Source organism: Rhynchophorus ferrugineus, unplaced genomic scaffold (genome assembly GCF_030347505.1).
Source record: "Rhynchophorus ferrugineus isolate W39M unplaced genomic scaffold, kcgeb_rfMv2 rfM5, whole genome shotgun sequence".
Lineage (NCBI taxonomy): Eukaryota > Metazoa > Arthropoda > Insecta > Coleoptera > Curculionidae > Rhynchophorus > Rhynchophorus ferrugineus.
Window position 1 is genome coordinate 17,491,965 of NW_027472584.1, and position 25,869 is coordinate 17,517,833.

At 33.4% G+C, this 25,869-nt stretch overlaps 1 protein-coding gene across 2 annotated transcripts in view; it reads right to left on the minus strand.

The window, feature by feature from the left end:
• Nucleotides 1–25,869, minus strand: part of orb2 (cytoplasmic polyadenylation element-binding protein orb2) — a 91,174-nt gene that overhangs the window by 59,965 nt on the left and 5,340 nt on the right. For both annotated transcript variants that reach the window (XR_013005897.1, XM_076404994.1), the window contains exon 2: nucleotides 24,658–24,769. Coding sequence is in view for 1 of the 2 variants with exons in the window: in XM_076404994.1 (XP_076261109.1) it covers nucleotides 24,658–24,769 (112 nt within the window). In the remaining variant the exon portion in view is untranslated. The remainder of the gene's footprint in view (nucleotides 1–24,657; nucleotides 24,770–25,869) is intronic.

The window sequence follows — 25,869 nt, forward strand, 5'->3', positions numbered from 1 at the left end:
CGTATTACAAAGCTGTAACATGAATACCGTTATAGAATTATTTGATGCCATGTTACAGATCTGTTGTAAATCATATATGTCTATATACTAAAAAAAAACATTAAATAAACAATTAATTATAACTTATCTTGTGATTTGTTTAAAAAAAAAACTTTTCTAAATAAAATAGCTCTTTCAGTAAAAATAGATCACATACATCAATTTTTACGAACACCACACCCTAACGTGATTCAATGCTAGTATGATTTTTGCCAACGAACAGCCTGGCAAAAAGATTTAGAAAATATTGTCTATTTCGTAAACTGTCCATGTTATATTTAACTCCTAAATTCCACAGAACCATACAAATAAAATAAAATTTAACATGAGATTAAAACATGAATTTGTGATTGGGCTATAATATTCACAAAAATGTTAAGTGCTTTATCAGATTGATTTATCTACTAATAAACTAAACATATTACAAGCCGCACAGGATATTATTATGAACATTTTCACAATAAAATATAATAAGAGCTATGAAAAAAAATGCTTAGTGTATCAATAAAAACGAAAACATTAATTTAATAAGAAAAAGCTAGTTTAATATGCGTCAAGTTATGGCCTAAAAAACCAATAAATTGATGTAAATTAATTCTGAAAATATAATTTGTTTCCACAGTTCAAATGTCATGTTTCCACAGTTCGTCATGTCTTCAATGTTACTTATACTTACTTATACTTATTCAATGGAGCTATACTGTGGTGCGTTTCAAATAATATTCTAGTGATAAAGCTGGTATTCATTTACTTAGTCATAAGTTATTGCCCCCAGACCTGTTAGATTTCTTCAAAATTAGAAACATAACATCCAACTATATGAAAGTCGAAGAAAATGTTGACTTAAAATCAGATCACACATGATTCTAACAATGAGTGAAAACATAATAATATAATAAAAAAACCAACATTAACAAACAAGAGAACAGACTGGGAACAATTTGCCAAAGAATTAAACAATTCAACTAAATATACCCTTAAGACAGTCGAACAATTAAATTATGAAGCAGAAAAATTCGTTGTAGATATTCAAAAAACTGCTTGGTAAAATATTTCAGAAATTAAGAGTACAATTAAAGGAATTAATTATCCGAAACGAAATGATAGTAAAAAAATAAAAGCTACGAAAAAAAATGGTAACAAAATAGAACACCTGAAAATGCAAATAATTTAAACAGTATAACTCAATATAATGTATAAAATATATAAAATAAAATAAAAGGAAAATGATGAAAATTAAAAACAAATTTTTAAATAAATGTCTGTGAAATCTAACAGATGCCATGGAAACAGATTGTTAGCTCTGGAAAGTTACTAAATGCCTAAAACTAACACGTCCACTAGGTCCACTTATAAGAGACTTAAGTGGAAATTGGGCACACAGTAATCAAGAAAAAGCGGAAATTAAAAAAAAAACGAAAATGATAATATTATAATAAAATGAAAAGTTATATTAGAGGTTATATTAAGTAATAACAGGACAATTGCTTTAAAAACTACTAAGAACAGGAACTATAAAACTTATCAACTTGATCAATCATTTCGACTAAAATATATCCCAGACGTTTGGAAGATGGCTAAAATCATTATGATCCCAAAACCTGGAAAATCACCAAATTAAATAAAAGCCTATAGACCTATATCACTGCCACCAGTAATATCTAAGGTATTTTAAAAAACTCCTATCGAAAAATTAAAAGCAATTATAAAAAGAGAAAACCTAATATCCACACACTAGTTTAGGATAATTAACAAACATACAAGAATTGTATGTAAACAGATGCATACAGATGTGATTGAAAAAGCTTATGACGATAAAAAGGTATATTCAGCTATATTATTAGATGTATTAGTAGCTCAAGCCCTCCATAAGGTGACTTCCATGACGACCTTATTCATAAGCTACTGAAAAATCTATAGGGGTGTAAGTGTATTGGTGTTAATTCTATACCTACTCCACACATCGGATATACCATAAATGGAAAATATCACGATGGCTACGTTTGATGATGATACTGTGTTTCTTGCTATCAGAGACCATAGCAAAAAAAGCTACACGAAAATTACAACAGGCAAGTGACAATATAAATAATTGGACACAAGTCTGGAAAATAAGAATTAATGAAAGTAAATATGTGTTTGTGCAATTCATGTATACTCAGGCCACACAAACACCAATAACAATAATAATATCAGTATAGCAACAAAGCGGAATGAATCTTGATAAAACACTTCGCAGGAAGAAACATGTAAAAATGAAAAGCAAAAAACTGAAGTTTAAATATAGGAAAATATATTAAATGGAAGATAACCATACATAATAATAAAATAAAGTACGTAATAAATTGCTACTATACAAGCAAATATGGAAACCTACATGAACCTACGAAATTCAATTATGGGGATGTTAAGTTTTTCAGAACAAAGTTCTGAGAAATATTGTAGGTGCACCGAGAATACTACAGGACCGATTACTTAACAGGTCAATTGAAAAGTCCCCAGCCTGCCATAGTAAAACACATTTTTTGGCAATATTAGTTTTTTCTATTCAACATAATTACCCATACATTCAACATACACCCTTCAAGGGTGATACACTGATTATAGCAACCCCCCAACTTTTCAATACCGTTTTTGTAGTACGACTTGTCCTTTGCTACAAAATAGGCCTCAATTTCGTCGATCACCTCTTCATTTGACGAAAATTTCTTCCCAGCGAGCATTCTTTTCAGATCTGAGAACAGGAAATAGTCGCTGGGGGCAGATCTGGAGAATACGGTAGATGAGAAAGCAATTAAAAGCCCAATTCATGGATTTTTGACACAGTATATCATCTTGGTGACGCAGCACTTTCTTTTTTTCAAATGCGGCCGTTTTTCGGCGATTTCGTCCTTCAAACGGTCCAATAACGCTATGTAATAGTCGCTGTTAATGCTCCTTCCTTTTTCAAGGTAGTCAATGAAAACTATTCCATGCGCATCCCAAAATACAGACGCCATAATCTTGCCACTCGGATGACTGTCGATTGGACTTGGATAATTGTCGGAGTGAAATGATGCAGCCATGTTTCATCCATTGTCACATATCGACGCAATAACTCGGGTTTATTACGCTTGATCATCTTCAAACACTGATCTGAATCATTAAATCGTCATTGCTTTAGGTCAAAAGTGAGCTCGGACGCCATCCACTTTGCACAGAGCTTTCTCATACTCAAATATTCTTGAATGATATGATATATACGTTCAGTTGATATCTTTAGAGTGTCTGCAGTTTCAATTTACGGTAATTCAAAATCATTTAGTGGATTTTTTAATGTTTTCGTCGGTAACAACCTTTTTTGGGCGTCCACTGCGTTCACCGCCTTCGGTGCTCATTTCACCACGTCTAAACTTAGCATACCAATCCTTGATGGTTGATTTTCCTGAGGCAGTGTCCAGAAACTCGGCATCAAGCCAAGTTTTTGCTTCAACTGCATTTTTTCCCTTTAAAAAGCAATATTTTTTCAACAAGCGAAATTCCTTTTTAACCATTTTTTTCACAATAACAAAAGTTGCTTCACCCAAAATGCCAAAATTAGAAACTCCGAAAATGATCCGACAGCTATCAAATTTATACACGCATCTTTTGAGAGTTAGGGCTAACTAAAAAACATGTGGATTTATTTCTAGTAGCGCCATCTATGGGTTAGGCCCTTTCAATTGACCTGTTACACCGAGACCTTCAGATACCGATTACCTCTTAGGAAATCAAGAGAATCACAATGAGACATAAGGCATACTCTATTCTCGCGTTAACTTTGAAGTATTACAACATTTGGATAACACCAGAACAGGACACAAGTTCAAAAGAATCAAATCATTTGATCTTGTGTAGGGTAGTGAGGTATATTTAACAGAAAAACAGCAGTGTTAATACATAAATATTATTACGCCAGAAACTAAGATTGCGTCGATGGGCCCTCCTAGATATATATCTAGGTTCTATCCGTCTAAGTTATTGTAAGACAAATTGTAGGTTAGTCGGTTAAAAATCCATGAATTCGGCTTCGAATTGCCTCCTAATCCACCGTATTCTCGAGATCTGGCCCCCAGCAACTATTTCCCGTTCTCACATCTCAACAGAATGCACGCTGGGAAGAAATTTTCGTCGAATGAAGTGATGATCACCTAAACTGAGGTCTAGTTTGAAGTAAAGGACAAATCGTACTACAAAAATGGTATCGAAAAGTTGGAGGGTCGCTATAATCAGTGTATCACCCTTGAAGGGAATTATGTTGAATAAAAAAAAACTAATTTTGCGAAAAAAATTTGTTTTACTATGGTAGGCCGGGCACTTTTCAATTGACCTGTTATATACATTGTTGCGCTTAATATAAGCAATGATGATGCTTGACATTCCTGATACAAAGTCTACCATATTATTTAAAAAGCTGATCTATTGCTGTCCAGTGTGCGGTTACTAAGCGGTTGGATATTTTGGCTGACCTTGCTGACAATAACATCAGAGGTTCCAATCTAGCTCTAATCATCTTAGTCACATCAAAAATAAGATTAGGTAAGCTTGGATGATTTGCTCATTGACTACGCTTATCTGTAGACTTCACGAATTACCGGAGAAAAATACCTAATAGGTAATTGTTTGCTAAATTATGTGACTCAGAATCTATGTTACGCAATAAATCTAGTCACAAAAAATTTAAACGATGGTTGATTTACAATTTTTGATTTATGTAGATTTCAAGTAATTAATAATATAATAAATGAAACAGAATTTTAAATAAATAATATATTTTAAATAACGACTATTCTGAAATATACAAGTGAAAGGTGATTAATTTATTTTTATCTCTCTAACAGTAAATTTACATTTATTTTCCATGTAATAGAAACAGCAAACAACAAAATATTTCATACAAAATACCTTCATCTTGTATTTCTTCACAGTCAATAACTGGAAAACAATTTGAGTTCTACCAACATAAGAGCAAACGACTATCGCCAAGATGTTAAAACCTTGACTGAGTTAATCTTGAGAAGCAAGCAAGGAAATATAATATTGTCAAAAATCGTAATAACCGTCTTTTCTAAATCTAGATTAAGATGCAATAGGATTAAAAGATATAAAATTGGCTAGAAATTAATAGAAAATATACTACATGATTTATAAGATTTTTTAGACACCTTTATTAGATACGCTTAGTACAATCTTAATTTACAATTAATTTATTACTACTTTTCCTATGTACTTGGATTAATTAACAAGCAAGACGAGTGCGAGAAAATACATCCGTATGTATTCCTCAATTATAAAATTATAATTACTTATTAATTATTAACTTATAGCTATAGTTTCCACTAAATGTATACACTTTATATAAATTCGTATGGTTTTGTTCGCTTCAATCTCCTGACATCATGCGCGCTGTCCAGCAGTTGTATCGCTTCCACGTTAGTATGATTTAGTAATCTTCTCTCGTGTTTCAAGGCTAAATCTTGGATAACTTCGCAAATCCATTTGATTTCCAGGTCATCGTGCAGTTCTTCATTGGTTACATAGCGATAGGCGTTGGTAATCCATTTAAGAATCCAATAACAAGGAAGAACCTTGTTTTGACAGCGTTGTATGACTAGTTGATTTGAATTTTTAGTGCAACCCCATATTTGCACCCCATAGGTCCAAATTGGCTTTATAATTGTATTATAGATCAACCTCTTTGATTTTAGATCAAGTTGAGAGTATCTTCCGACTAACCAGTATAGTTGTTTCATTTTGGTTCTAATGTGTTTTGCTTTTTGTCTAACGTGATGCTTTCAATTTGATCTACCGTCAAGATGGATTTCAAGGTATTTAGCAGATTCTGCTTGTGGAATCGGGCATCCATTGAGTGATATAATTAAGTTTTTATTATTTCGCCTCAATACAAAATTAACGTGGACAGATTTAAAAAGGTGAATTTGTTTTATTTAATAATTTTCAGTTCAAATCTACCTAAATTCTGGCTAAATTTAATAATTTTATAAATTAATTAATTCAATAAATTAAAGCAAATATAAATTTTTGGCAAAATCGAGATAGCCGAGAAGTGATGTTTTTTTGTATATCATGTTATTATTATATCATATTAACGATTTGGGCACCACGATTATATGGTTTGACCCCACTGGACTTTCCTTTGTGAGATTTTCTATTTCTTAATAGCAGGTATATGTTAGTAAGTCACAACCGATCGATACCCTTAAAGTCAACATAATGCAGGCTATCGCTCAAAATTTAAACGGTAAAGTAATTGAACCAATCAAATCTATGTTATCATGAGAAGCCACAGCGGATATTTGAATGATGTTCTATTCCAAATATAATAGCTTACAACGGCCTTGACAATATTATATTAAATAAAAATTAAATTCAAAATGTCGTTAATAATATGTCGATTGTCGACCCATCCTTATTGAGAAATTATATATACGAGAGTGGTTCAAATATGATGGAGGCAAACGTTTTGAAGGCGTTTTCGTGGCTTGAGTATGTGATAGCTGGGTCCCTTAAAAACAGTGTGTTTGTTAGCGCATGTTTCACGCGCGTGCTGTGACCATGAGTGAACGTCAAGTGCCGACCGCCGTAGCGCAACGTTTTGTCATTCTATTTTTAGTGCGGGAAGGAGTTAAGAAGACAGATTTTTTTCTGCGTTTGCGAAATCAGTTCGGTAGTGCGTGCTTGAGTAGGGCTGCCGTGTTTAAATGGGCCAAAGCAATCAAGGATGGCCGCGAAACCATCGAGAATAAGCCGCATGATCATCGACCGCGAACACAGAACCACATCACTACAGCATCATACCAGTAAACATTCGCCGAGTAGAACATCTCAATTTGAAGGACCGAATGTTCGAGCGATTTCGGCTGAACCCGGCATCAGTATTGGTAGTGTAGAGTCTATCATCCACGAACACTTTCAACATTGCAAAACAAGGGCGCGATGGGTTCCTAAACAGTTAAACTTCGAGCAAAAATGTACGCGGTTGAAAGTATGTCGCCGCTTGCTGATGCGATACAAGGCGCAGGGGGGGCGGTTTTTTAACGCGAATCTTTACTACAGACGAGACATGGGTATACTATTACACTCCCGAAAGCAAGATCTTGTTTAAAGAGTGGAGAAAGGAGGAGGAAGGGGCGTCAGTCAAAGCGAAGACAACCAGGTCCAGCACGAGGTGCGATTCTTCTCCAGGATAACGTACGCCCTTATACCGCGCGTCTCACGCTCGATACAATATTGAAATTAGGATGGCAGGTACTGAAACACCTCCCCTACGGTCCGGATTTATCACCCTGCGACTACCACAAGTTGAGACTACTGAAAGAAGTCCTCGGAAGTCAAAGATTCACCACCGACGAGGTAGAGGAGTTCATGCGCACATGGCTGTCCGAGTTGCCCAAGGAATTCTTCGATACCGGCATCAGAAAACTTCCGGAAAGATGGAAAAATTCGTAAATAATAAGGGGAAATACCTACAAAAACTGTAAATTTTTGTAAATCTTCAATAGTAAATAAACGTGTCTGAGTATCTCTTTTGAACCACTCCCGTATATACATATATATATATATATATATATATATATATATATATATATATATATATATATGTATTTATATGGAATTATTTAACTTAACAGACAACACACACAACATAATCTTGTTGGTTAAAGATTTTTATTTCTTATAAAATTGGTGTTAAATTTCTTCTTTTATCTTTTATATTTAATATCTTGTATTCGATACCCTTTCATTTAATAGGCCTTCAATAAATAAATAATAAAATTGGTATTGATTTTAAAATGTATTTTATATATTTATGAATGATGTGTTGATGATGATGATGTAATGATGATGAGATTATGATGTATTTTATGAGTCCATCCGATTATCGTTCAAGAACTCATTCAAGACAAGTATTAACAACATTCATCACCGCTTTATTCTAAAATCTATGCCAGCTAAGCAGTGATAATTTTAGTGAGTACTCTAACAAATGTGTTAAGTGGTAAATAAACACAATCAGTATTTCTTATATAACTATTATATACGAGGTGTACCGAAAAATCATTACCAGTTTTTCTAACAAATGTTGATAGGCTTAACCATGCAATGTTATGATTTGACACATAAGTCATTTTATTCCACTGATATAAAGCTTCAAAACCATAAATGTTATATTTTGCGAAAGTAACGCCATCATAGATTTATACCCTCTTGAAAATATTTTCTTATTTAATTCAAAGAAAAAAGCCTCTGAAAGTCATCGTTTGCTGGTAGAAATTTACGGTGGGCATACTCTAACCTTAACAATATGTGAAGCATGGTTCAAAAGCGGCAATTTCGATGTACAAGAAAAAGAACGTTCTGGTAGACCGAAAAGGTTTGAAGATGCGAAACTGCAAAAGTTATTGAATGAATATCCAATCCAAACTCAAAAACAATTGGCAGAAGCGTTAGATGTGCTTAAGAAACGATTAATGACTGATTATGAGCAGTGTGGAAAATTCAAAAGATGGAAAGAACAATAAGAGAGAAACAAGAATATGAAATAAACCCCCCAAAATTAGGGAATTAATTTAAAAAAACACGAAAATCTAGAAGAGTATGGTACAGAACAGGTTAGCTAACGTATTCCAACCGAATGATATAGAATCTGCAGTGGATACAAATCCTGTTTAGTAGCTCGATGTAGGTCTAAATGTGAGTTCTCCAATGGAATTGATGATATTTCATCTGGGTTATTTAAAGAGCTGCCATGAAAATCATCATGTTAACATACATATTTAATGCCTGTTTGTGACTGAAGAATGTTCCAGAATGTTTTAAAGTGGCTCAAATAATTATGCTTAAAAAGCATGACAAAGCGGCAGACAAAATTGATAAAATTATTTGAGAAACTGTTGTTAAAACGTATTAAACCATTTATAAAAATACCAGATTTCCAGTTTGAATTTCGAAGTCACCAATCAACAATCGACCAAGTGCACAGAGTAACAGCGGTTGTTGAAAAGGAATTTGAAGAAAAGAAACTACTGTCGTGCAATACTCTTTCAGTCTCACAAGCTTTTAACCGGGTATGTAATTTAGGACTAATTTACAAGATAATCAAATTACTACCGTGGAACTATTGTCAACTGCTGAAATCATATCTTTTCGAGGGAAAATTTAGTCTCGCATGAAAGGGTATTCTCAACACTTAAACTGATTTCGACTAGAGTTTCCCTGGGTAGCATCTTGGAACAACTCCTGTATCTGCTCTACACTGCTGATCCCATTTCGGCTGGAATTCCACAGGGTAGTGTCCTAGTGTGTCTAGACCACTCCCTTATCTGCTCTATACTGATGATATCCCAACAAAAAAAGATACAATACTGTAGTTATCATAGTAAAAGATGTATCTCTGTTTAAGGCTATAGAAAAAGTACAAGTGGCAGTCAACAAGATCTACAAATAGACTAGAGACTGGCAAATATCTAATTATATTATTTGACGGATGTTCAGATTCAGTTAAATATCTCGCTATCCATCTTGATGGGAGGTTAAATTGGAAACATCATGCTATACAAAAATCAAGAGCAGATCAGACTCAAAATCAAGTAACTGTACTTGTTTCTATGCAATGATATTCGAATTATCTATTAAGTTTTAAAAAAATGTAACGTTCTTTTTTGTACAGTTTAGGGATCTAATTTATTAGGCCCTATAACTGTTTTATCATATTTGTGACATGGGTCGAATGTCTGGTGAGGCCAGGTCATAGTAGGAAAGCCACCGCGAGACATAGAAAACTCATGACTAGCAAAAAGCATGAATATGATAAACGGAAGGGAATATTGGAATGTTGGCATGCGCACAATCGGCTATAATATACTCTCTTCTTGCTCTACCTGCAGACGCATCTTTGGCGGGTATTCATTCATAATCGGCCATTTAAAAATTCACAGTCGGTCGAGTGCATTAATAATTAATTTCCATTTTCTTTACGTATTAAATTGTTGTGTTATTCTTGATATTTAACATAAATTGATTTGAAAATATGGAAGAACAAAGGTAAGTACGGAATGTAAGGTTACATTTTTAAAGGTTATAAAATTCAAATCAATTCTGTTTACAGTTAGCTGCTAGATGCCAGATGACAATTCTCAAGAAGTCTCCAGTCGACAAGAAGAATATGTTGCTGCTATGAGAACAAAAGTGAACAAAATAGAGAAGTAACAGCAACATAAATGTGTTTCATTTTCTGATATGCAGATTTGAAATTGTGTTAGCGAAATTTGCTCCCAGTGAACTATCTGGTTATTATAAATAATTTTCTAGTCTAAACCAGCCCTATCTGGAAAACAAGGATATAGAAAATGAAATATGAAAAAAAAGGAAAATAACTAACAAGTAAATTAGGTGAGTATATCCATAAATATATGCACAGATTAATTAAAAAACATAAATTACATTCACAGATTTCAAGGAATATTTCATTGTTTTTTGCATGTATTGAATGATAAGCTTTTTGGGTCTGGCACGAGAGTTTGATCGTTCAAAAATGCGTGCGGTTAGGCCGCCCGGAAGACCTAAACGCTTTCATCAAGTCCTATCTATCGGACAGATCTTTCCAGGTCAAGATCAGGAAAACACTTTCCAGTGGAAAACAAATCGATGCTGGCATACCTCAAGGTTCCCCGCTGACACCAGCCTTATTTAACTTCTTTATTTCAGATCTGCAGAGAAAAAAGCACATTGACGTCGCGTTTTACGCTGACGACACTGCTTTCTTCACGGCCGCCTGGTTCGAAGTTACAATTCATGAACGTTTACAGAAGCACCTCGATCATGTGGTCAAGTGGTTCAAATTCTGGATATTGTAAATTGACCCCCTGAAACCCCAGGCCATCAGTTTCCGTAAGAAGCGTTACGCACTGCGCTTATCGCAACTTAAGATCGACACTGCAACAATTCCATAGGGGGATAACATCACGCACTTAAGTCTCCACTTCGACCGATGATTCCGTTGGCATTCTGAAATCCAGAAAGGTTCGGGGATAGTCAACCTGCTATGTTCTCTGATCTGCCCTTCTAACAGACTTCCCGTCAAATGCTTATTTTACAAGATGTTAATTCGGTCCGTACCCCTCTACGGATCTAATGTCTACTTCAAGTTTGTTATTCCAAAATAAGCTCCGCAGGAGAATCTTAACGCTCTATGGTTTGTCAGAAATAAGCAAATTCATAGGGAAACTGACACTCCAGAACTCAAGCACATCATATCTCAATCATTCCACAAAAAACAACTCAGCCCAAGTTCTTCTAAAAACGCGCTTATCCGCGAGCTGGCCGACAGGCTAGGAGCTTAGCACCGCGTCACCACTAACCTCTCCTTTTCTAGGCTGAAACGACCTCATCCGTCGCTGCAGTCATAATTTTTGCCCCCATATGACAGTATCCAGTCGTGTGTTAACTCAAGTTCGCGAATCAATAGAATCACCGTGTCCTCGTGCCCAATAACGGCTGCCCGATCAGCGGGTGCCATATCCCCAAATTTAATGCAGTAGCAGTAGCGACCCACAGGGGTCAACTGTGAGACGGTTCCGGTTTAGTGTATTGGTAAGCCCAGAGGCAGTCCCACATAACCCTGTCCAACTTGTCATTCCAGGGCAAGTCTCCGCGACCAGGTATGCGTCATGCATTCCACCGCCTGGTTTTAGATCAAAATAAAAAAAGCTTTTTGGCCTTATTTGTGTGGTCGCTAGACTTGTCATTATGTTTCACAATGATTTTATATAATATGATTTCTGGACTTTTTTTAATATATTTTTTAGGTGTCAGTATAATGTCTTTGTTAAATTAGGGTATGTGAGCTTTCTGTAGATAATGTTAATATAATTAAATGGTGTATATTTTTATTAATATGGTATTTTTACATAAATAGAATAGCTTGTAAAACTCATTGCTTTATTTCAAATTTTTACAATAAATTTTTCTAATAAAATATGCCTTATTATTTCAAAATGTTCCTAATTATATGGTTGATAAACACAAATACAACACTTCCAATTGTTAAAATTTGCATATAATTCTACGGTAAAATATTACATTTATTCATATATAATATAATCTTAATAAATCTTACTATTACCTGTAATACAATGATATGCTAGGTCTCCAGAACCTTATCAATTACTACCAGTTCTTAAGCAAGAACAATTTTTCTTGGCTGTTCAGAGTTCACCAGATATCAAATTAATTGAAATTCTTAAGAATAAACACGGATTGATTGATGTTTATATTATGAATCTGAAAAAACGGCTTGCTTTAATTCCCAAATACGAGTTTATTTATTTAAGCAATTAATAACAGGACATTTGAAAAGTCGCCGGCCTACCATAGTAAAACACATTTTTTTGGCAAAATTCGTTTTTTTTATTCAACATAATTCCCTTCAAGGGTGATACACTGATTATAGCGACCCTCCAACTTTTCGATACCATTTTTGTAGTAGGATTTGTCCTTTGCTTCAAAATAGGCCTTAGTTTCGGCGATCACCTCTTCATTCGACGAAAATTTCCCCCCGCGAGCATTCTTGTGAGATCTGAGAACAGGAAATAGTCGCTGGGGGCCAGATCTGATTAATACGGTGGATCAGGATGTATTTTTGCTATCGTTTTCACTGACTTATGACACGGTGCATTGTCTTGGTGAAACAGCACTTTCTTTTTATTTAAATGCGGCCGTTTTTCGCCGATTTCGTCCTTCAAACGGTCTAATAACATTATGTAATAGTCGCTGATGTCCTTCCTTTTTCAAGATAGTGAATGAAAACTATTCCATGCGCATCCCAAAATACAGACGCCATAACCTGGCCAGCCGACTTTGCGTTTTCCCACGCAGTCCAATCGGATGGATGACTGTCGATTGGACTTCGGAGTGAAATGATGGAGCCATGTCTCATCCATTGTCACATATCGACGCAAAAACTCAGGTTTATTATGCTTGATCATCTTCAAATACTGCTGCGAATTATCAACTCGTCGTTATATTTGGTTAAAAGTGAGCTCGCGCGACACCCACTTTGCACAGAGCTTTCTCATACCCAAATATTCGTGAATGATATGATGTACACGTTCAGTTGGTATCTTTAGAATGTCTACTATTTCAAAAGTTTCAATTTACGGCCATTCAAAATGATTTTGTGGATTTTTTAAAATAGTTTCGTCGGTAACAACCTCTTTTGAGCGTCCACTGCGTTCACCGACTTCGGTACTCATTTCACCACGTCTAACCTTAACATACCAATCCTTGATGGTTAATTGTCCTGGGGCAGTGTCCGGAAACTCGGCATCACGCCCAATTTTTGCTTCAACTGTATTTTTCCCTTCAGCAATAGCAAAAAGCAATATTTTATCAACACGCGAAATTCCTTTTTATCCATTTTTTTTTTAAATGACAAAAGTTGCTTCACTCAAAATGCTATAATTCACAAAATAATGATCCGACAACTGTCAAATTTATATCCGCATCTTTTGAGAGTAAAGGCTAACTAAAAAATATATGGATTTAATTATAGTAGCGCCATCTATGTGTCAGGCCATAGGCTTTTCAATTGACCTGTTAATTAATGCTATATATCAAATATATTTCTGATTTTATATTAAAAATATTGTTAGAACATTAGTGTTGTAGTAATATTGACATATAATTTTTAAGTTATCCTCTTTAGTCTATTGTGAGAGAAACATGATTAAATCTATAAATTGTGGTCGAATTTCGACCATAGCGAGATCACTAGTAAGAATAAATTCACTTTGAATAAAAAACGATATTACTTTTTCCCAAGTGCATTATATTAAAAAAATATTCATTAAATTTACTTAATTATTTTTATATTAAAAGTAATCATTTTGAATAAAACGTTAAATACAACAAAACTTAATAATATATGTTTAATGTAAAAGTTCGAATGTTATTAATAATTTTGTAAACAAACTACATAAAATATTTTAATGAACATTATATTATTTGTTTAAATGACAGTGAGGTTTTGACATTTAAGTGACAGTTGTTTATTAACAATTCAATTTTCATTTATGAGTCATTCATTGGTATGCGGGTATTAAAGCCCCTATATACAACTTGGTTACTTCCGCTATTAAATTAACATTCATATATATACAGGATGGTACTAAATATATTCAAAACATTTCCGGAAACCGTAACAATAGCTTAATAGTATATTTTCAATGCAATTAACATTGTTATATATACTAAGCGCCTTATTTCAGTCGCTAAATCGGATCTAAAATGTAACAAAAATAAGCAAAATATTATAAACTGATCAAATCAACATAAATTCACTGAACAATCGCAGAACAGATTTTTTATTTTGTGATAAAAAATGATAAAGTTTATAGCATGTAATCAAGCACGAGTATAAAACAGTTAAAGATTTGCCGTCAAATTTATGAAGAAATTATTTTCATCGAATGTATTTTTTTCAGAAAGCGATATAGAAGGAAATAATCGCATAAAAACAATATATAAAAAGGGTTGGTGTAGTTTTAAGTTCCTGTTATTTCGACATCGTTGTAAGCATTGTGTAATGTAAAAACTACCTAAAAAACCAGTAGCTCTTTGTTTAAAAAGTCTTTTCAAAGATCCGGATTTGAATAAAGCAGACCTGGATTAATTACTAGTGATTAGACCAAATTAAGGAAAAGGCAAATGCATCCACGACCTACTGGAAAGCGTTACAAATAACTCTAATATTAAAACAACTATAAAATAATATAAAAATACAAATATTCTAAAGGAACTAGGCAAAAAACACGGAATACCACACAAATTTGTGCTAAGAGGGCTATACTACGCCAAGATTTTGACACCATTAATGTAGCCCTAACTGAACAAGGTCATGACGTAGTAAATATACATAATATCGAACATCGCAAAACAAAAACACCATTTCCAATGTTTTATGTCGACTCCAAAACAAATTACAATTAACAATTAATTAATTACAAAATAAAATTAATTACCGTCTTCTATAGCATTGCTAATCTAGGAAATAGCATCATAACATAAATGTGCACTAACATATACATCATTTGAATAAATTAAATACGCAGAAAAACAACTATAATTACCCGTTACCCGAAAAGTGCGTGACAACGATGATCTTCCAGCAAATAACAAGAATGGTGTAGTTCACAATCTATTATAACAAAAACTATATCCCGCTTTACACCAACAGCAGCAAAAACAGTCTGTATCATGCAGTCTAATAGATAAACCCGTTCTGCCAGCAACATCAGTAACTAACGTAACAAATAATTATAATGCTTAATCTACTGAATGCTGAATGGGAATGTCCTCCAACAACCTACCAGGGAACCAAGATTAGTTTCTGAAACACATTTCACAGATAAGCATTATCTGCCAATTCCCAAAAACAAGGTTTACACATCCAAAACACCCAGATAAAACAACATATGAAAGTACAGACGTAATCATACCAAGAGACATCAAGCATTATAAAAAATAATAAATAAAATTTATCTTTAAGCAACAAATGTAAATATCGAGATAATTCTTGCCAATAACTACGTCTGCTATTAATTGTAAGTGGACAATTAATCGCAAAAGAGTCAAATATTTCCAGATTTTTTACCACGTTGGGTATTAGATTGATAGCCGCAGGAAAATATAATATTCTAAAGATACATCTAATGTAGGGCTCAAGATTGATATGATAATCAGTCAAAGCAATGGGGACAAAAAATATTGGTAAACCAATATATTGGACATCAGGTAAAAAGAGAAACCACCAACCTCTACATGGTCGATAATCACAGTTTTGAAGAGACAGGAACAAATAGTAATCTGCCTCTCAATTTTTCACAAAAGAAGTGCACAGAGTAACAGTGGTTGTTGAAAAGAATTCGAATTCGAAGGAAAGAAATACTACCCTGCAATATTCCTGGGCGTCTCACAAGCTTTTGACCCGGTATGGCATTTGGGATTAATCTAAAAATGAGCAAATTTCTACCGCGGAATTACTGTCGACCGTTGGAATCATACCTTTTCGAAAGAAAATTTAGAGGCTCGCATGAAGGGGCATTCTCAACTTGAGGGTGTCTTGGGACCACCACTTGATCTGCCCTCTGTTGATACTGTTGATATCCCAACAACAAAATTACAAACGTCATGTTATACAAAAAAGCAGAGCAGATTAAACTCAAAGTCAAGCAACTATACTGGTTAGTCGGAAGATATTCTCAACTTGACCTTAAATCAAAGATATTGGTTTATCGGGCAGTCATAAGGTGCAAATGTGGGGTTCCACTGATATAAGGTTACTAAATCACAGCCACGCGAAAGTAATGATACAGCAAATACAGGCCAGCAACTTACGCGAGAAAACGAACTACTAAAAGAGCAAATCAAGAAAATCGAAAAAAAACACAGGACAAAATGGACCAAAAAACACAACTTCGTACCAGCACCACAGAAGAGGAAAACGTAGCTAAACTCTAATGTTTACTCATGTAATGAGGAGGATATGGAAAAACAACAAACTGCCGAAACTACAAACACACCAACCCAGGCCAATCCAAAACCACAAAAGAAGGAAGGAAGAATCCCGCCTATAGTACTCCGGGATTAAACAAAATATATGGAACTCATTCGTATATTTAAAAACAGTATAATCGAATTCGGCAACACGAGGACAAGACCCGAGGGAGTGGTATTCTACCCAAAAACCGATGATGAGTACAGACTGGCAACTTGGAGGAGAAGAAGTATCTTTTCAACTCCTTCAGATCCTTACAGAAGAGGCATCTCAAGGGCGTCATGAGGGTTGCTGGAATCGATAACAGACGACCAAGCTAGAGAAGCACTCTAGGATTCCATCCATCCCTCATAAAGAGGTGGCGGACAAAAGCCGGAATCACCATCCCACTCACCCAGGTCATAATGCCCAGAGACGAGCACCACATATTCAAAATTGAATATCTGCTGGACCAGAGAGTAACAGTTGAATCCTAAAGAGGCACCGGGCAGCCAGCACAATGCTTCAACTGCCAGCTGTACGGACACTCCTCCACGAACTTCCGAGCCCCACCAAAGTGCATGACATGCACCGGTAACCATGAGCCCGGATCCTGTAAAATGGACAGAAACATGCCAGCCAAGTGGCGAAAAACGACCACCACCAAAGAGTCACGGACCGAAACCTCAACAAATCCTTGCACCAGTTCCTCAGATATCCGCCTGAGCAAATCAAGGAGGAAAAAGACTAGCCAGCCAGCTAGCACCATCAGCAACGACAAGGGACGCCGCGATAGAAGAAATCCGGAAAGATTTTGCTGCTCTCGCCAACACAATATACCGCTTCATCGGCTAAAGGTCGGTTGCCAGGGCGGTGACCGTGAAACAGATTACGGCGGGCTTTACCTCAGGTAGACTGTCCCATCGGAAACCCCCCAGGCCCTACATTATAGCAATTTTCTTTTTGTGACCAGAAAAGGTTTATGGCCTCCCTCAAATCAATTTTGTTGTTGAATCGACAACGTTGATCTGACATCACCTCCAATTCACCCCATGGTCGCAATTAGCCAGTTGGCTATCAACACCGGTTTATGACCACCATCACGGGTCTGTCTTGCCGTTTCTACAAAAATATAGTACCTTTTGTATTTCCCCATTCTTACGGCCTCTTTTTTACGACAATTAGTATTCTTCTAAAAACACGATACTTTCCATTGCAGCGTACACGGCAATAATAACCCACTTAGGGCTCTCGCGTCCCAGAACGATTTCTAGGTTTTCAGATATGATAAATTAATCTATTTTTGAAGTGTATAAGTGTATTCTTAACTTTAGGTTAAGTAGTTTAATTTTATTTTATTTTGAGAAATACATATAGATGTATTAATCCCGTACTCGCCTTGTTTGTAAATTAATACAAGTACAACAGAAGAGTAGTAATACATTAATTTGTAAATTATGTAAAAACATGTAAACAAATGTAATTTGTAAATGTATTAATAGTTGAAATATTTAGTTACCACAGATACTGTCTAATATAGGAAAAGATTATAAATAGCTATAGACAATCTCGATAAGAAACACACCTGTCTTAGGAATAATTTATCATCTTTATATATGTTCAAAGGGAAATCATACCCCAAGCTTAACATTTTCAAGTGATAAATATCTCCCCTTATATTCCTTTTTCGCCAATCCGTCCAGCCAATGTCGCGAAGTATGACCAAAACCTCTACCATGATATCTGATCAGTTCAGCAGTGGCGACTTTGGATAATAAAGATAATTTACCGTTATCCTCTAATTATAGTTCTTAAACCAAACCAAACCCTGGCTGTTCAAGAAAAAATCTCTGTGTCTAGGCATAAAATATCGTCTATATTAGAATAGGAATAAACTAGCAGTATCGTTTGTATCAAATAATTCACCACTTCCTTCCATAATATTAAAGAGTTAAGTAAATTAAACGTATTTGTTTTTAAACTCTGTACATTTCATAACTACACTCTAAATCATAACGTTACTCATAACTGTTTCAGTTTCGATTTCTGCAAAACTCTTTTAATAGTGTAAAACTGGCTTGCAAAGAAGTTTTGTTATTTGTCATCCTACCACCAATCAAAATTGGCATAGTGGATAAGATTATTTATTTTGAGATCATAAGAAAAAGAAGAAAGACCACAAGAAACTCCACGAGCTCCTTTCCAACTATCTCGACAACAATATACGAGGATCACTATTTAGATTTCGGGAATAGGAAAAAAAAATAGTTAAGCTGCGAATATATTTTTATTGTTTTTCAAAGTATTCGCCACGATGATCGATACACTTTTGCATACGCTTAAACGAATTTTCAAAGCATTTATTCCATTCCGAATAAGATATATTCGAAACATGATTTTCGAACGCTTAAATAGCTTCTTTAGGCGATGAAACGTTGACCGCAGAGTTTATTCTTCACGGATGGGAACAAAAAGTAGTCATTGAGTGCCAAATCAGGACTGTACGGTGGATGACCCATCAATTCGATGTTTTGAGTAGAGTATTTTGAAATAGTCTCTTGTTTGAGCCGATGTGTGAGAGCTCGCATTTTCATGATGAAGAACACTCCGACGTCTCTTGTTTGTTTTCCTTATTTCACCGAAGACTTCTGGCAAACAAACGGTTGTATGCCAATCAGAATTTATTGTTCTACGATCCTCTAGAGGCACTGTTGCAATATGACCAGTTTTCCCAAAGAAACAAACAGTCCGCCAATTTCTTTGAAGTGCTTCGTGCGCGAACAGTTTTTGTTGGATTTGGTTCATCTTGGAACACCCATACAGTCGACTGCTGCTTACTTTCGGGCGCATACGAATATATCCATGATTCGTCACCCGATTTTATAAACGTCTTTCGAAGCATCGCGATTGAATTTCTTAGCACCTCTTTGCACCAATCGACACCAACCTTTTTTTGAACGATTGTCAAATAGTGTGGGATCCAACGCGAACATAACTTTCACACAGCTAAGTGTTCATGTAAAATCGCATATATGCTGATAAAACTAATTCCTCAATCTCACAATAGGTGACATGACTATCTTGCTTAATCATTTCGCACACAGCATCGATGTTTTCTGTCACAACAGCCCATTTTGAACGACCTTCGCGAAACTCGTCGGACAGCGAACTACGATCACGATTGAATTCACTGAACCAGCGATACACGGTTGTTTTTGATGGAGCTTCATATTCATTCACTCTTGTTGTGATAATCCACATCGAAAATCGTAAAAAATCATCGCACGAAAATGTTCACGATTCAGTTCCATTTTTTTGTCAAAACGAAACTTTCAACTAAATATAAAATAAACATATAGCGTCCGTGCGACAAAATATTCTGAATACGTATATCGTCAAAAATGTCAAACTTTACGATGGAACGCCGTCAGATGGACTCACAACAGTGTTGCCAATTCCCGAAATATAAATAGTGACCCTCGCATATATGACGACCCCAAATCTACAAATAGCGTTGGCTATGCTTTTTGAAGTAACAACGGTAGTGTTTCTATCAAACTATCTGAGCATGCTTCGATTCTGATCATGTTGCGAGTTCCTTCCACACGTCGACATAGATTACGAAATATGAAGGGTTTGAAGCCATAAAACTTTTAATTTACTTTAAAGTATTAAGCTTATAAATTAGTTTTGAAATTTTTTTGTCAAAGGTCGGCACAATGTATTTTATCTGGAAAGAACGAGGTATCTTTTGATGCTACCTACGAATGAATCATCCCTTTTTGATTGCTTCAGAATGTGTCAATGTCAATGTCAAATCAGAATGTGTGAATATGTCATATGTCAATAAGGAAGCTGGAGAATACGTCGAATGGGGTACTACTTCCTATTTTAATGTTTCCAAGTACGTTTTCACCGGTTTTGCAACATGTGGTAGAACGTTCTCATGCTGAAGAAGAACATTGTTGTGTCTTTACTCGAATTCCGGTCGTTTTTCGCGCAGTGCCCTATTAAGCGCATCAATTGTAATTGATAGCGATCCCCATTGATGGTTTCATCGAGTAATTCCTTCAAATCCCCGTCTTCAAGATCTTTGGTTGTCCAGAATACTCTTTGTATTCGTTGTCAAAATCGCCAATTTTAAAACGTTAAACCAGTATTCACACGTTGGAATCGATGGAGCATGATTGCCATAAGCTTCACACAACATTCGATGCCCTTCAGCCCCCTTTTTTTTTAAATTGAAATAAAAAAGTAAAACTTCCCGCAAATCGGAATTACTCGGTACAAATTAGACATTTGTAACACACTGTAAATGTTTTTGTTCAGTCCTCGACGAAATGTTATATACTGAAAAGTGTAACTTGTTATTAAAGCTTCAACATGGAATTGGTTACAAATGTCCCTGATGCGATTTAATACGCAGTAACACCATCTCTTGGAAATCCTTTAAAATTAACGTGTAGGCCTGATTTTTTTTATGAAACCGTAACAGTTGCCTGATAGAACACATATAACTGTCCCTAACCATAAACAGTCTCTAAAAACTCTCTCTTCTTTGAGCTTCAAAGGCTCCTTTATATAAGGTGGGAAAAAAGTCCCGCTACAATTTTGATTGCGCGCCATCTTGGTTAAGTGACGTGTAGCTCAGTTTCGCTTTAACCATTGTGTTGTGTAGAACGAGGAGAAATAGTGACAATATTTATTGAAAATAATTGTTCCATTATTGCCACTCAGCGGAAATTGTATCAATTATATATATATATATATATATATATATATATATATATATATATATTATATAGATATATATATATATATATATATATATATATATATATATATATATATATATATATATATATATATTATATAGATATATATATATATATATATATATATATATATATATATATATATATATATATATATATATATTATATAGATATATATATATATATATATATATATATATATATATATATATATATATATTATATAGATATATATATATATATATATATATATATATATATATATATATTATATAGATATATATATATATATATATATATATATATTATATAGATATATATATATATATATATATATATATATATATATATATATATATATATATATATATTATATAGATATATATATATATATATATATATATATATATATATATATATATTATATAGATATATATATATATATATATATATATATATATATATATATATATATATATATATATATATATATATATATATAATATTGCATTTATTGTGCAGTAATATTTCCATTGTAGAACTTTAATTTATTCGTTGGGTTATTCCAAACGAACAACCTTGGCTTGTAAAAATTAAAATTGATATATTAGCTTTACTTAAACAATTACAGCAATTAAACACACACACCGACACACTTCAACATACATTATTATTTTCACGAAAACAAAAATATAGATGCAGTTGTAAAATATGCAAGTCTAGTAACCATTTTGACACCACTTTATAAAAATAACTGTAGAATCATCAAAATATTATTTTTAAATTAATTGTAAAATATTTCCAGACAGTGAAGTGAAGTTCTAGTCGTATGACATTTCTTGATATGTCCCAAATTATGACTTGGAATAACATGACCAAGAAGTGAATGGCTCATGGCTTATTTAGGACAGTACTACCAATAAGTTCATCAATTTAATATTTCATCTTTCATAAAAACATAACCAAAAGTTCATGATTAATTTGCTTTTAATATTTTGAAAACATAACTAGTGATACATATAATTGATAATACTTTTAAAAAGATTAAAAGGATTTGATGCATTGGTTCATCACAATAAATAAGCTTTGAGCATCTTGATCCTAAATCAAAACAAAAAATTAAAGTAGCATGAACTCTACTATTCAAAACCAAAGCTAGTTTATGTTAAGAAATCTGACAGGAAAGTATTAGTACACATTTTTGGAATGTAAAGAGAATTTCGTTGGTGATTTACCTCCAAACTAATATACTATAAACTCAGATTACTGCTTTAACCCTTTGAAATAATTTTTGAATGATAACATTCAATATCATCATGGAAAATTACTTTTCCATGTTTCATAACCTACCTGTTAATACAGTTGAAACCCCAATTACTAAAACCAGTGAATTAATGTACACATTTCTACAACATGAACTTATTTATGCAATTAATGTATGCAAATAACTATCCAATCATTTTAACAATAATTCGCTTCATATGAATCAACAATTGTTTGAACGTCAAGAACTTTTTAAAGCGCACTCATAATTAAGAACTAATTAATATTCTTACGTCGTTATATAAAGATCGACATTTCCCCAAATATTCAAACTAGCACGCATTAGTTTATTCATCAATTAATATTCATATCACACCACAAGCAAAGTAAATGTTACTATTTAATTTTAAATAAATAGATAAAAAAGGTTGATAAACCTTCTTGATCAATATTGCATTAAAATTAAATTCAAATTTTAAAAAGCTAGTTAATGCGTAGTCAAAATGTATTTTTGATTCATTTAGTCATTTTGTTATAAAATTATGAAATATCTGCGGCATTTAAATGCGATGCATTCAAGGGAAATAATTTAACTTACATTGGAACAAATGATGTTTACTAAAATTGTAACGATATAACCATGGTTGAGTTAAAAACCGTCCACTTTCACTTAACCACAAAATTGAAGCAAGGAAAAAACAATCGGGTTGTCTATCAAAAATTACGAAGTAGAAAGTTTTATAAAAATGACATTTAAAATAATTTCCATAAAATGGTAAAGATTATATAAATTATTAAAACAGGAATGGTGTTCCCAATATTATTCTGACACGTTATAAAAGCCCGTGTTTACAATTTAATGATTAGTATCTATTTTACGAGTTAACGTAAATATACGTCAGTAGTACACGAAATAATCAATATAAACAAGTCACTTATTAATCGTGTTAATAATTGCGCCTGTGCAACTAAAATTTATAATGATGTATTAAAACTATCATTCAATATCTATATGTTATTCTTATTTTTATAATATTTTATCATTATCATTAAAATATAAACAACCGTTGTAAAATTAATTGTAAAAATATAATAAGAATACCCATGTATTTACCACAAAACTTTACCCACAGAAACAGTTTAATTTAAAAAAACATTCGTATAAAACAAAAGCAATTATTTTATTGGCTAAATGAATTCTAAACGAACATCCTGGATGTGTTAACTGAAAACAAACGATAATAAAATAGTTGGTAAAATTATATGAAGTTATCTTTGGTTAACGTTAAAAATCTTTCACTTTCACTCAACCACAAAAATTAACCCAGGAAAAAAACAGCGAACGCTATTTTTGATTATTTACAACGATATAAAAGCGAACTAAAATGTCTTTTACGAACCTTTGTTTGTGTTAAAATTATTTGATAATCCCCATGGTATTGCGGGACTGCCTATGTTTGTCTCCATAGTTGTTCTGTACGCTCGAAACATAGCGTACTAAATTTGCGCGCACACTGTCAACAACACAAAACCCCGTTCGTATCGGAATAGACTAAAATGACAGTATATCTACCAAGTACAATTTCAATAGCAGATATCGCGTTGTTTATTAGGCTGCGCCAGCTATAGTATAATAATTTAACATTGCGCATGTGACGACACCGAATTTAATCTTTAAAGTCTTCTACATATGATAACTAGAACAGTATTTGTATATATATTTTACATTATTTCTGGGTACTCTATACATTTATTAATATTTAAAAGTAATAAGTTTTAAAATATAACTTCTTATAATTTTTATGCAGTGTATGAACGTTGAAAACTATAAACCAGTTTTGAAATAACATCTATTAATTGTACGATCGGTTTTGATACGCCTCAATCATTCACTACCAACAAACAAACAAAAATTAAATATAATTTCATAGTTTTGTTTTAAATGACTGATAGATTGAAAATTATTACAATATGCATTTTCTAATTATATTATATTAAGTTATTTACCTTTTATATCGTTGGAGTTGGGTTGAGGGCTCATTATATCGTTCAAATAGTGTTCCAAACCTCTCATATTTTCTAAAGGACTACTGCCATTAGCACTGACAGTACCACGTTCCTACAAAAATAAAATTAAAATTATAATTTATTATTTATTTACACATAGTCATCATCAGCAATAATTTAATAATAGACTTATTTAATATTTTTTTAACCGATAACATAGTGCAAAAAAATTATAGAAAAATTTTGTTATACATAATTTTATTATATAACCCAATACTAATACAAATTCCCAAACTAATGCGGATAATATAAGTAGTTAAGTCAACGTGGAAAACAACAAAATACAATTTAGCCGGCTTGATTGGCGCAGTGGTAAAGGCAACAGGACGGTCCTCCTACTGTTGCGATAGTCAATGATCATGTGGGCATGATACATGATCGTAAATTTATGTTTGTGATTGTTTAATATTTATGATTGTTTTAGGGAAGAGTGTAAAATTCGACAAGGAAAATGATCCCAGTCACGACAGTAACCAGTCTGGGTAAGACCGGATGTCTTCTGGGATGATGGATGAAGTTGGTCACTGGCCAGTCGGTAGGCTTAATGCCGAGGACCGTAATTCGGAGCCCACGTTAAACTGTAGGTCCAGTCTAGATAAACCCTTAGTTGGTAAAAGAAGACTTTAAATTATACAAAAAACACAATTTATTCAATCTCGTTCCGAAAATATTCGACAGAAAAAGTAATATCTTTTTTGTTTCTTATTCCTATGATTTTTAAAAATGTAAAAAATTTCAGTCAATTAAAATAGTTGTTTTATGTCAATTATTTAATTTTATTGTATAGTTTTTTTAGATCGGATCTTTTTTGAAACATTTTAGAGTGTACTTTTTATCAACAACGGACTAAACTTATTACTTAACGGGGACTCGGAACCATGATCCTAAGCATTAAAAATACCAACTGGAAAACGACCAAATTAAAAGCGATCCCAAAAAATATCGGGTGTTACTCGATTTTTCATTAATTAATTTTTAATTTACGTGTTTCAGATAAATCGGTCATCCCATCGATTTATTTACATCACGGAATTTTCTTAGAATGGAAAAAATCAAATACCTCTCAGCATAAAATCTTAATCGTTGTAGGCATAGAACCAAAGCAAACGCATGTACAAGTTATTTTTTATATTTTAAAGTCTCCTTTTACCA